A 13,685-nucleotide genomic window follows, 5' to 3' on the forward strand; every position below is an offset into this window, starting at 1 on the left:
GTTGTTCTGTATCTTGTTTATTGTAAATAATGCTGCAATGAACATAGGGGTGTATCTCTTCAAATTAGTGTTTTTGTATTCTTTGGATAAATATCCAGAAGAAGAATTGCTGGATCATATGGCAGTTCTATTTTTAATTTTTTGAGGAAACTCCACACTGTTTTCCATACAGGTTGCATCAACTTACATTCCACCAACAGTGTATGAGAGTTCCCTTTTCTCCATATCCTCATCAACACTTGTTTTTTGTGCTCTTTTTGATGATAACCATTCTGACAGGTGTGAGGTGGCATCTCATTGTGGTTTTTATTTGCATTTCCCTCATGATTAGTGATGTTGAGCATGTTTTCATGTGCCTGTTGACCATGTGTATGTCTTCTTTGGAAAAATGTCTATTGAAGTCTCCTGATTATTTTTTAAGCAGGTTGTTTGGGGCTTTTTTTTTTTTTTTTGATATTAAGTTGTGTGAGTTCTTTATGTATTTTGGATATTAACCCCTTATCAGATATGTGATTAGCACATATCTTCTATTCCGCAGATTACCTTTTTGTTTTATTGATGGCTTCCTTCACTCTGCGAAAGCTTTTTACTTTGATGTAATCCTATTTGTTTATTCTCACTTTTGTTTCCCTTGCCCAAGGAGATTGATCCAAAAAAATGTTGCTAAGACCGATGTCAAAGAGCTGACTGCCAATGTTTTCTTCTAGGAGTTTTATGGTTTCAGGTCTTACATTCAAGCCTTTAATCCATTTTGAGTATATTTTTGCATAGGTGTAAGATAGCGCTTCAGTTTCATTCTTTTACGTGTAGCTGTCTAGTTTTCCCAGCATCATTTATTGAAGAGATTGTCTTTTCCCCAGTGTGTATTCTCGTCTCCTTTGTCATAGATTAATTGATCATGTATGCACGGGTTTATTTCTGGACTCTCTATTCTATTCCATTGATCTATGTGTCTGTTTTCATGCCAGTACCACACTGCTTTGACTACTATAACTTTGTGCTATAGTTTGAAATCAGGGATTGTGATACCTCCAGCTTTGTTCTTTTTTCTCAAGATTGCTTTGGTTATTCAAGGTCTTTTGTGGTTCCATACAAATTTTAGGATTCTTTGTTCTAGTTCTGTAAGAAATGCCATAGGTATTTTGATAGAGATTGCAATGAATCTGTAGGCTGATAGGATGGACATTTTCTCACTGTTAATTCTTCCAATCCATGACCACAGTATATCTTTCCATTCATTTGTGTTGTCTTCAGTTTCTTTCGTCAATGTCTTATAGTTTTCAGAGTATAGGTCTTTCACTTCCTTGGTTAAATTTATTCCTAGGTATGTTATCCTTTTTGATGCAATTGTAAATGGGATTTTTCTTTCTGATAACTTGTTATTAGTGTATAGAAATGCAATCAATTTCTGTATATTAATTCTGTATTCTGCAACTTTACTGAATTTGTTTGTTGGTTCTAATAGTGCTTTGGTAGAGTCTTTAGGGTTTTCTATATATGGTAGCATACCATCTGCAAGTAGGGACAGTTTTACTTCTTCCTTTCCTATTTGGATGCCTTTTATTTCTTTATCTTGTCTAATTGCTGTGGCTAGGACTTCCAATACCATGTTGCATAAAAGTGACAAGAGTGGCCATCCCTGTCTTGGTTATGATCTTAGAGAAAAAGCTTTCAGCTTTTTACCATTGAGTATAATGTTAGTTGTGGATTTTATTTGTCATATATGGCCTTTATTATATTGAGGTAAATTCCTTCTAGTCCACTTTGTTGAGAATTTTTATAAAGGGATGTTGAATTTTGCCAAATGCTTTTTCTACATCTGTTGAGATGATCATATGATTTTTATCATTCATTTTGTTAATATGGTATATGATGTTGATTGATTTGCCATGTTGAACTATCCTTGTATCCCTGGAATTTATCCCACCTGATTATAGTATATGACCCTTTAAACGTATTATTGAATTTGGTTTGCTAATATTTTGTTGAGGATTTTTGCATCCATGTTTATCAGGTATACTGGCCTGTAATTTTCTTTTTTTGTGATGTCTTTGTCTGGTTTTGGTATTAGGGTAACACTGGCCTTGTAAAATGAGTTGGAAGTGTTCCTTCCTCTTTAATTTTCTGGAATAAGTTGAGAAGGATAAGTATTAACTCCTCTTTAAATGTTTGGTACACTTGATCTGTGAAACTCTCTAGTCCTGGACTTTTGTTTTTGGGGAGTTTTTAAATTACTGTTAAATTTCATTACTTGTATTCACTCTACTCAGATTTTCTGTTTCTTTGTGATTCAGTCTGGACAGATTGTGTCTATCTAGGAATTTATCAATTTCTTATAGGTTTTCCAAGCTTTTGGTGTATAATTATTCATAGTAGTCTTATGATCGTTTGTATTTCTGTGGTATCAGTTGTAACTTCTCCTCTTTCATTTCTGATTTTATTTGTTTAAGCTCTCTCTTTTTTTCTTGTTAAGTCTGGCTAACAGTTTATAAATTTGGTTTATTTTTTCAAAGAACTAGCTTTTAGTTTCATTGGTATTTTCTATGGTATTGGGATGATTAAATATCTTAGATATATAAGGAAATTATTTTGTTATATATAACTATTCTTTGCAAAGTTTCCAATATTCTGGGTAATAAATTTCCTTCTTTTATTTAATTTTCAAATGAACTATACTAAACCTAAAACCATATTAGGAAGAATTGTCTTTTATGATACAAAAAAAAAAAAAAAGACACCCTTCAGTATGATTTGGAGCCTCAGGAAAATGATTATAAATACCAAGTCTCATTATGCTACTGAAACAAGCGTATCAATGGCCAACAGAAGGTGACGTATAAACTTTACTGTAAAACCTTTAGTGTTAGAGTCAGCTCTTCCCAAAGCTACCATAATATAAATTAGCCGTAAACAAATAACCTGAAATTAAAGCTCATATTCATCATCATGGACCACACTTGGAGATTCTCATCCAGTTGGTGTATGGTAGGGCCTGGGAATTTCTATATTTACACATACACCAATCTCTTGCTCATTTAGGTTAAGATCAACTTTTATGGAGAATGCTGGTGCACAAGTCTACAAGTCTCGGTTCAATCCTTGCTCCATCTGAAACAATCAGGTAACATTCCGGTCTTCCATTTTCTTCTCCGTAAAAAGAAGGACTCCCCTCTCAGCTGTAACTTCTAGAATGATTTAATTTAAGATATTGCTGTCCAATATGTTATTTTTCCAGCCCAAATCCTATGATAAAAATACTAACATTATCTTTAGTTTAAAAAAATATTTATTGACATTTGACAGTTTTGCACACGTTACTGAAGGAGTTTGAATATGTTAAACTAAGCCCGCAACGACAATGATCCTTCATTTAAGTGGCTGAAAAAGAGTGTGAACTTTGTGAGCCACATGGAGTGAGCAAATCAAATGTCACATGGATGTGAAAGTTCCCGAGTGGAACAAAGAGGATCCATCGAAAAGAGCTTAAAAAGGTGTGATTTCTGAGCCAGGTTTCACTTGTATTCTGCTGTTCAATGAACCAATTGATGTTTAATTAGTGCTTCTGTTAAATGAGTTTAGGATTTACCTCATTTGCATGGGGAAGAATTTATACTATTGCTCAATGAAGCTGCAGCTAGGTCAGAGTTGAGAAAAAGATGGAAATATATGGCTGACTGCACCAACAGAGTCTCAATCAATTCTTGGCTACAACATGTTAATGAAACAAGCAGCAATTAATTTGCATCTACAAATCTGCAGATTCTCTATTGGATTTTGGCTAGAAAATAGATGAGATGAGAGGACAGCTTCTGAAAAACTCTTATTTTTGACGTGCCTGCTTAACTATAATCATCTCTTATTGAACACACTATTCACGAGAAAATGCACCTCACTTTGAGCACATAAAAATGTGAAAATGAGAGCCACTTGTTTACTGCCTCTGATTTTGGGACAAAAATGCTACAAGATCCATAAAAATACTTCTTATTTGTTTTCTTTAAGAATTATACCATAAAGGATCTTCCGCGTTTGTAGAAGACATTGATCTCTTACCCGATGCTTTGGTTCTTAACAATTCTGATGGTTTACTTGGTTCTCCAATCCCAATGCTGTTCCCAGCAACAACACGAAATTCATATTCGACCCAAGGACTCAAACCAACCACTGTTGCATTGTATGTCTTACCATTGAGAATTTCTGGAACTAAAGAGAAGAGGACACTTCAGGCACCTAAATTGGCAGTAGCTAAAATTAATCAATCAAGAAAGCAATCAAAGAAATACATCATCTGTTTTAAAAAATTATCCAAAATATTTATGTCGCATACCTGTAGAAACAGCTTGCCAACCCACAGAAAATGGTGTCCGAGCTTGAACCGTAAATATTTGAATGGGACTGTTATTATCTGAACCTGGTCTCCAGCTTAGTTGAGAAGTAGTACTGGAGATATGTTCCACTCTCACATCATCAGGGGGACCTGGGGGACCTTGAAAAATACGTTTTATGATGACTATATTAGAAATTATTAAATGCATTGACTTGGGACACAGGTAGTTTATTTTTGCCTATTATGCTTAGAAAATAAAATATTGAGCATAATGTATTTGTAGCACTTTTGAGATAAAGTTCTATTAATTCAGCTTACATAGTGAGAGATTAATTAGAAATGTTTCCTTTGCCAGTGATGGGATGGTTAAATGTTATTTGATAGGGAGCTAATCTAAAAAATTGAGACTCACTCTTATCCGTTCCTCTTACAAAAGCTTACTTAAGTAAACGTAACCAATATGGAGAACTACAGAAACATGTGACTTTGACCCTGCTCTGACAAGAATGGTTTATTATAAATAGAGGCATGTCTAAGTTTTAGGGACTGACACTGCTGGCTGAGGCTGACCATTCCTTAGAAAGAGACACAACCTATTCAATTTAATATCCATATCCATACTACCCATACCCTGGAGTCTTGAAGTTTAGAAAATAAAAAATCTATATATCTCATCTCTTTATCATAATGTGGTTACACAAAGATCTACCATTTACATATTCACATTTTTGACTGTGAATAAACAATGTGCTCATTTATTTTCACCATTTATGCTTACCTCTAACAATGATATCAGCCGCAGCAGATAAACTTTCTAGAGTTGTTTTTACTGTGCATAGATATTTTCCAGAATGATTTAACTGAATATTCCTTATCATCAAATCCCCAACAGATTCCTGCATATAGAAAGGGAAAAAAGGGATGAAAACATAGTTATAGCCAGCAGGTCCTATTTTTTTACGACTGGATAAATACTTAATGTGAAACACTTCTGAAATTAGGAGATACACTAGTATCATTGTAGTTTCTCATATTTGATCCCTTTTATTATTCCCTTTATGATAAATGCATCTGGAACACAAACATTTCTACAAAAAACATAAAACAAAATAAAAACAGATGCAGCTTCATAAACACACAGTGATTATCCATGCAAATAAAGATGGGGAGAAGAATTATGAAAGATGTTGATTTACGCAAAAGACTTGATTCATTTTATTAAGCACTTAAAAATTTCAGCAACTTACTCCTCCAATCCTTTCAAAATGAGCCACTCCTTTTTTTAAGTCTATGACATCTCCATTGAAAGACCACACAAATACAACTTCAATGGAGGGGTCATGGGACACCTGGCATGGTAGGACTATACTCTCGCCAACTGTAACATCCATTTTGGAAGGTGGAAGGGTAATAATAGTCCTCTCTGTTGAGAAAAAATATTATTATTACAAAAACTTATAAAATACTGGTATATGGCTATAAAACACATACTTTGAATGGTTTTGTAATTGTTTGAAGTTGTATAAATACCACCTGGAGTTCTACTATATTTAATATGAAAAATTTTATTCCCTTTTTTCAAATATTTCTGCATTAATTAGTGTAGCTTATACTTGTGATAAAATTAAAGACAATTTTATTCATTCTTTATATAAAAATAGTTTATAAAAAACTGTAAACCTCAAAAGACAATATTCTATACATAGAGAATATACCACATCATTTTTATTTTAAAATTCCAGCCAAACCATTACAATTCATACACAGGTTATAGCTCTAAATAGTTTATGCTATTTTCATACACTATGAGACAAATTATGTTTCTAAGGTCATAACTATGGTAGTTTATGTAGAGATTTATATCATAAGCTTATATTTATGTGTGAATACAAGATATTTATGCTATGTCTGACATAGTGGTGATAACAATTTTCCGTTTTAGCTAAAGGTGCAACATGAACAGGAGAAAAGTACATTTTTCCTTTTTCATGCAGGTTTTGCAATGTTAGGATATATATCTATCATAAAAACCCTCTCTATAGAAATATCAGTCTCGATGTCAAACTTCATTCTACAAGTCCTAGCATTTCATTGATCAAACTTTCTAAGGGAAATTCCAAATGTCTTCCAGTTGGACTCAAGAATCCTCTATTTTTCTGATTAAAGGAGACTCATGGTGGTAGATCATTTTTAACTACTTTTTTAACAATAAAATAAACAGTTTCAATTTTAGAGTGCTAAGAATTGACCAAAACGGCAATTCAGCAACCATAAAAAACCCTTGGACATATATTGAATTTAGATATGCATTAACTGAAATAAACACATTTCAAGGAATTTACATTTAAGAATTACTGGTCTGGGTAAATTATAGTGAAAAAGTATCGTACATAAAGAAATTTCAAAACAGTGAAATTTTGTACGTAGACAAGTTTCAAACAGTGAAATGAGCCAAAGAAAACAAATATGAAAATACTAATTTGAAAAGATATATGCGCCCCTATGTTCATTGCAATATTATTTACAATAGCCAAGATATGGACAGAATCTGAAACTCCATCGGTAGATGAATGGGTAAAGAAGACATATATACATATATGTGTGTGTGTGTGTATACATATATATATACACATATATATATATATACACGTATATATATATGTATATATACAATACAATATTTTTAAAGCAAAATGCTTTATATTTAACACCTTTTGTTTTAGGTGTACAGCATAGTGATTCGACATTTATATACATTATGAAATGATCACTTTGATGAGACTAATGACCATCTATTATCATACAAAGTTATTACAATATTATTGACTATATTCCCTATGCTGAACATTACATCCCCATGACATTTATTTTATGACTGGAAGTTTGTACCTCTTAATCCTGTTGTTATTGTTTTTTATTGAAGTACAGTTGACATACAATATTATAAGATGTAATAGGGTAATAGTGACACATGAATAACAACATAAACTTACAAACTGCAAAAAAATATATTTTTGGTGTCAATTTTATATAATACATTAAATAATATTTTATTAAAGTTATATCTTGATTATTGTAAGACATATGCGCCCCTATGTTCATTTGCAATATTATTCACAATAGCCAAGATATGGACAGAATCTAAAACTCCGTCGGTAGAAATATGTGTATTATATTTTATAATGTTTCTGCAAATTTATTTGTTAGGTTATTGGAATTTATGTTTTAAGCAACTTCATTTTCAGTTGATGTAACTGACATCAGTCACTCATGGCAAATTCAAAATCACAAATACGTTTTGATAATGTTGGACCTTGCAAAGGATCTTTCTGCTAGTACAACTGTTGAATTGTTAAGGGTATTTTATAGGTTGTGGCAACATTGGAATAAATTTCTGATACATTATTTTGAAATACGTGTTTTGGAACATCCAGAGCTGATGGTTCTCATGGAACAATTTTTTTCTAAAAAGATTTAACTCTTCCCACAAATCAATTTTGTGTAAGTCTGAACTAAATTTTAAACGTAAATTTAGACAATGGAAATGTTCTTCTGACATATCCTGTAACTTGTGGAGCTTGTACGGGAAACTGAAAGTGGCTTAATGATTTCTGTATAATACAAAATGCCTCTTTATACATTCTATTGCAGTATCTTCAATTACAAGGAAACACTCGTTAACATTTAGTTCACCGGCAGCTTCATATGAAGATAGTGTTTTTTTTCATTGAATGGAATAATCTTTAAATTTAATTTCTATTTTTAAGCCTCTGGATATTAGCCTTGCAATGTTGCACAGATTTTCAAAACCATGTATACTAAACTCTTTGAAGAATTAGAATAACTCTGTGATATGCCTTATTGTGGATGCCACGTGTAGGCTGTTATTTTGTAATACTCTAAGGCAAAGTTTACCACCTGAGCATTGACAATTCCTGTCCTGGTGCCAAGACTGAAGAGCTAATATTTCTGCAAATGTCACATGGACATCCTGTGGGGACAGATGGACAAGCTGACCTCTCACATTGGGTTCAGGCACTGACTGTTTTCTGAGTCTCTTATTCTCCTGTAGCCCTTGCTGCCACCCACTGAAGTTTCTGCGGCCGCTGCCACCATCAGTTCCACAGATCTGGCCCAAGGTCTTGATGTGCCCACCTCCTGAGGGCCTCAGCACTCTTGATTGCCACGAGGCATATGGGTGTACATGGTACCAACAGCTATACATGAACACCGCCTGCTTAGTGCACAGGCCTAAGCCCGTGTGTACATGGGCTGCTGCTGCTGAGCCATAAATGTGTGCGTGTGCTGCCACCCAGCTCATGCACAGGCTCCACTGTCCCAATAGATTTCACTTACAAAACACTAGGTCAGAGACAAAATAATTACGAATTTTAAGACAGTGACAGCAGAGGATTAGACCAAACGTGGGGCATTTCTCAAGACAGGATACTGTGCAACTGGGTTGCTCACCAATGGAGCGAGTCCTGGATGCTACATTGAGAAATGTAGGGGTTTTTTGCTGAAGGAAAATGGCAAGCTTTGGAAATGTGAAGCAGAGGGAATGTTATAAAGACATACCAGTATCTGTAGGGTGAAAAAATTGATTATATTTAAAAAGAAGTAGCTTCTACGTGGGCAGACTTGTTATCCAAAAAATGAGGGATGCATGATAATCTGAGCATAGCTCCCACTGTGAGTACCCTTCTGTGTGGGTGTGGGGTACATGGACAAGAATACTTATAACTACTGTATCCTCTTCCCACACTACGTGCAGAACTGTCCTAATCCTGTGTAGGTGGCTCTCTAACTGCCACAAGGCTGCGATTGCTACACTAAAGAATTCACTTTTACAACCACGCACAGCTCCAGCCTGGACCTCTGAATACCCCACTGAGACAAAATCACTTACAGAGAAAGGGAGAGTTGTTCTTGAGCAGTAGAAACATACAAAATCTATGATGCTATTTTAGGGAAAGAACGAGGACTAGTCTTGTCCATTAACAAGTTCAGATTCCTCTTTTGTATACACTTTAACTTAAGAAACTCATATGAGAGAGGTTTTTTTCAAGCCACTCAAATTACTCTGAGGGAGTGGAGGGATGTACGTACACGTACCTCGTCTAATCCTTTCCTAGGAGCATGTATATACCAGTAGAGTAGGTGCAATAACATGAGGCTCATCATTAACACTGAAACACTTCTTAGTATTTATGGACAAATGAGGTCATTAGGGCCTGAATTATAACAAATTATAAAGGCAGAAATTTGACCATGCTAGACTCTATCATTTGTCAAAACTTGAAATTATTTAAGCCTCTTTCTCTGAAACTAAATAGAGCAAGAGTTACTCCTTTTCATTTCTTATGATTTTATTCTCCTTGCATATTCCTTATGTATTTGTAGAAATTCTAGCCCAATAGTTAAAAAATTTTAGCAGGAATTTCCTGGAGAACATTTTCAAATGTGAATTGTTCTGCTTCCACCAGAAATACCGAGTTAGTAGGTCTGTATGGTGAAGCTAGAATATGGATTTTTAACAGATTGCTTCTTCAGTTGATTTTGATGTAGTCAGTCCAGGACCACGTCTTAGGAAATACTGCTTCAGGTTTTGAAGTTTGAACCTGAAATTTCTATGTAAGAAAAATCCAAGCTATGAAAAATACATTGTCTGAAAGTCTCTAATGCTTAGAATCAGTAAAATGTTATGGTTAGTAACGCTTCAAAAAAATAAAGATGGACTTCCAAAGTTATTTAACTGTAATTAATTCTGTATACTATATCTACTTTTAGAGTTGCACAGTACATTTTAGTATATTAAAAGCTCTGAGAATTCCTGGATTAAAGAAACTTTTTAAAGTTTATTCAATTCTAGACTTCCTACACTTAATAGATAGGGAACATATCCATGTAGTAAAATCAACTTTTAATGAATATTAAATAATAATAAAATAAAAATCCATTTTTAATCCATGTAATACCTCTTAATACAGCTTGGAATATAAGGGATTCTGAGAAACAATGTTTGGAAATACGACTTTCACGGTTCAAGAGGATCAGCACACAAACACACACACACATATACGTGTGTCTGTTTTTATTCAAAATACATACACATATATAAATACATATTTATGAGACAATCACATAAATTTGACCTCTAAATAATTTAGAAATGTTAATTTTTAAGATAAGAAAAGTGCGGGGCTGGCCCCGTGGCCGAGTGGTTAAGTTCGCGCGCTCCGCTGCAGGCGGCCCAGTGTTTCGTTGGTTCGAATCCTGGGCGCGGACATGGCACTGCTCATCAGACCACGCTGAGGCAGCGTCCCACATGCCACAACTAGAAGAACCCACAACGAAGAATACACAACTATGTACCGGGGGGCTTTGGGGAGAAAAAGGAAAAAATAAAATCTTTAAAAAAAACAAAAAAGATAAGAAAAGTGGTTTTATTGTTGTCTTAAAAACTGATTCCCTTATAATTTAAAGACACATTCTGAAATAATTACAGAAGAAATTATGATATTTGTGATTTGCCTCTAGATATTTGGGGTGGGTGTTGGGGAAGTAGGTGACAATATGGATGAAACAAGGTTGAATATGAACTGATGATTATCAACCCTAACCAATGAGTACTCGGGAGTTCCTTATACTATTTTCTCTACTTTCCTGTGTGTTTGTGATTTTCAATAATAATAAAAGAAAGACAGAAGGAAAATGATGGGGTAGTGAATATTTATCTACAGAATAGGGAGGGCTCTTTCCCATTCAGGTTATAAAATGATGAGGACTGACTAGTTTTTGAAGATTATCCTAAATATGAATGACAAACGTTCACGAAGAGTTCATAAAATTACAGAATTTTAGTATTTGTCATTTTCAATCTATTTCAGGGAGATACAAATCATATGAAAACAGCTTGATCTAAGAATGCTACTCTTAAGAAGTAGAAAGGAAAAGTTTAATAAAATATGTAATGCTTTGGATGAATACTCTTATTCAAAATCACTTTGTCTTAAAGGCAATGATGTTTCCAGAACACATCTTTAGGTACAAAGCACCTCAGGAGATGTGAAAATTAGTATCAAAACTTTTTTCAGTATTATTTAGCATGATTTCTTTAAACACAAGTGGAATTTGTTCCTTCTATCAAAGGTCAGACACACTATTACATGACATGATCCCTAACTACATTTTTAGAAGTCAGGAGATGGCAATCCAATGTATAATTGGTCTTTCCTGACTATTTAGAAAATATTATTTTGATCACTTTTTGTTTGTTTATTTCTTTTGTTCCTTCAACTCATTGGAAATCTCCATCTGTGATAATCTTTCAGTGTCACTCTTCAGAATAATAAGTGCTCAGGTGTTTCTGAAATTATCGACTCATCTCAAAAGATGGACAAATGTATAAGAAAAATCACCAAACCTTTCTACCTCTGTACAAACATATGATTCTGCTTTCATTTGTCTATGATATTACAGGAAATGTTGCTAAGATACCGATATAAAGGAAACTAGCGTATAAAGAGCACTTCAAACAGGTGAAATAATTCTCTGATATTTTTCTCACTAGTTAACTTGTGAAGATTAGAAATAAATCCTTCTAAAATCTGGTCCTCTTCCTAATTCCTCAGAATCTCAAATTAGCCACCTGTTAACACATTAACTTTTTCCATTGCTCTTAAATTCTTCTATTTACATGCTTCAATCTGGGATAATATTCCTTCTAACTTTAGGAACTTTCATTGCATTTCTTTTAGTGCAGATTTGAAAATGATAGGTTCTCTGATGTTTTATTTGTGTAAAAGCATCTTTATTTCGCCTTCATTTGGGAGGATGTTTTTGCTGGGCCCGGAATTCTTACTGGTGTTGTCTTTCTGCCCATTGGAAAGGCCGTTCCGTTCCATTGTCTTCTGGATTCCCTTATCGCTGTTGCTGTGTCAACTGCCAGTCTCATTGCTATTCTTTGGAAGATAATGTATTTTTTTTAAATCAGCATGATTTTTCTTTCCTTTGGTTTCATGACTGTGTGCTTATTTAAATTTTCCTTTGTATTTATCCTAATTAAGGCTCATATAATTTCCTGAATAGGATGGCTGCTGTCATTTTCAGTTTTTTAAAGTCCGTGGCAAATATTTCTTCAAATATCACTCATTCCTCATTTTCTTATTCCCCTCTCTGCTCTTCTCTTCTATAAAACCAATCTATTTTGTTCTTAATTGTAGCTTTGTATTTTTCAGTTCTAGAACTTCCAATTGATTTTTAATACATGCCATTTCTCTTCTGAAAATTTCTATCTTGTCATCTACTTTTTAAACATATTAATCCCAATTAGTTAAAAACCCTTGTCTAATAACTTCTATATCCCTATCAGCTGAGACCTGTTGCTATTGTCTGATTTTTCTCTGGGTTTTGGTCATTTGGTCCTGGCTCCAGCTACTTCTGGTAACATTTTATTGAATGTCAGGTTCTGTAGATCAAAATGTGAAGGGTTTTATTTTGTTATATTTTGCCCAGAAGATTTATTTTTTTAAGCAAGCAATTGAAAAAGCTGAGTGCAGTTAGGAATTGATATGAATTGGGTCTGAATCTCACTCATTTTAAGTACTGGTCAATTTTGTTCTTTTTTTTATTACTACAACATAGTTATTTAGGTTTCTTGATTCAAGATTGAGTTGTTTAGAGGATCTTATTCTATTTGGCTTATTCTGAGCCAAATTTTTGTCTTCCTTGCGATGTGAGGCTACCAAAATTTCTCCTTGATATGTTTTCCATTTTCTGTTTGGTTTCTTGTTTTCCTCATTCCTACTGCTTAGGAATTGCCAAATACTGGAGAAGGAAAAACTTGGGAATATGGGGTTCATCTATCTGTGCCTTTCTCCAGAATATTGTCTCTCAAGTTACAAATGCCTAGGTTATTGTCAAAATTCCCTCAAACTACTATTTTTATTTATTTTTAAAAGATTTTAACAATATTTTAAAAAGATTTTTAACAATATTTTAACAAAAGGTTGATATCGGTGTGATAAAGCTGCTTCAACTAGTCAGGGCAGAAGTTTCTCCAATATTATTAATGTTTAATAATAGATTGTACGTAGAGTTGGAAATATTTAGGCCATTTATCAGCAGGTTTTTAGATAATAGCTTGAACAGTATGATAATTGATGTCAGTTGGAGAAAGAAGTGAGTATCACTTTAGACAGAAGTAGAAACTCTTAACATAGAAATATATTAATAGCTTATTCAATCTTTTATTCAAGACCATTTAATTAGTTTTGAACCGTTACCTTCTTCCAGGTGTACATAAGTATAATACTGAACAAACGAAACAACAGTGAACTAAGGAACCATGAGAGGA

At 33.8% G+C, this 13,685-nt stretch overlaps 1 protein-coding gene across 5 annotated transcripts in view; it reads right to left on the reverse strand.

Moving 5' to 3' along the window:
• CNTN6 (contactin 6) overlaps positions 1–13,685 on the reverse strand; it is a 295,782-nt gene that overhangs the window by 24,397 nt on the left and 257,700 nt on the right. For all 5 annotated transcript variants that reach the window (XM_070576733.1, XM_070576734.1, XM_070576736.1 and 2 more), the window contains 4 exons: positions 5,575–5,750; positions 5,106–5,223; positions 4,328–4,486; positions 4,054–4,203 (listed from right to left, as the gene is read on the reverse strand). In XM_070576733.1, the coding sequence (XP_070432834.1) occupies positions 4,054–4,203; positions 4,328–4,486; positions 5,106–5,223; positions 5,575–5,750 (603 nt within the window). The remainder of the gene's footprint in view (positions 1–4,053; positions 4,204–4,327; positions 4,487–5,105; positions 5,224–5,574; positions 5,751–13,685) is intronic.

The sequence above is a fragment of the Equus przewalskii genome, chromosome 15 (genome assembly GCF_037783145.1).
Source record: "Equus przewalskii isolate Varuska chromosome 15, EquPr2, whole genome shotgun sequence".
NCBI classification, from domain to species: domain Eukaryota; kingdom Metazoa; phylum Chordata; class Mammalia; order Perissodactyla; family Equidae; genus Equus; species Equus przewalskii.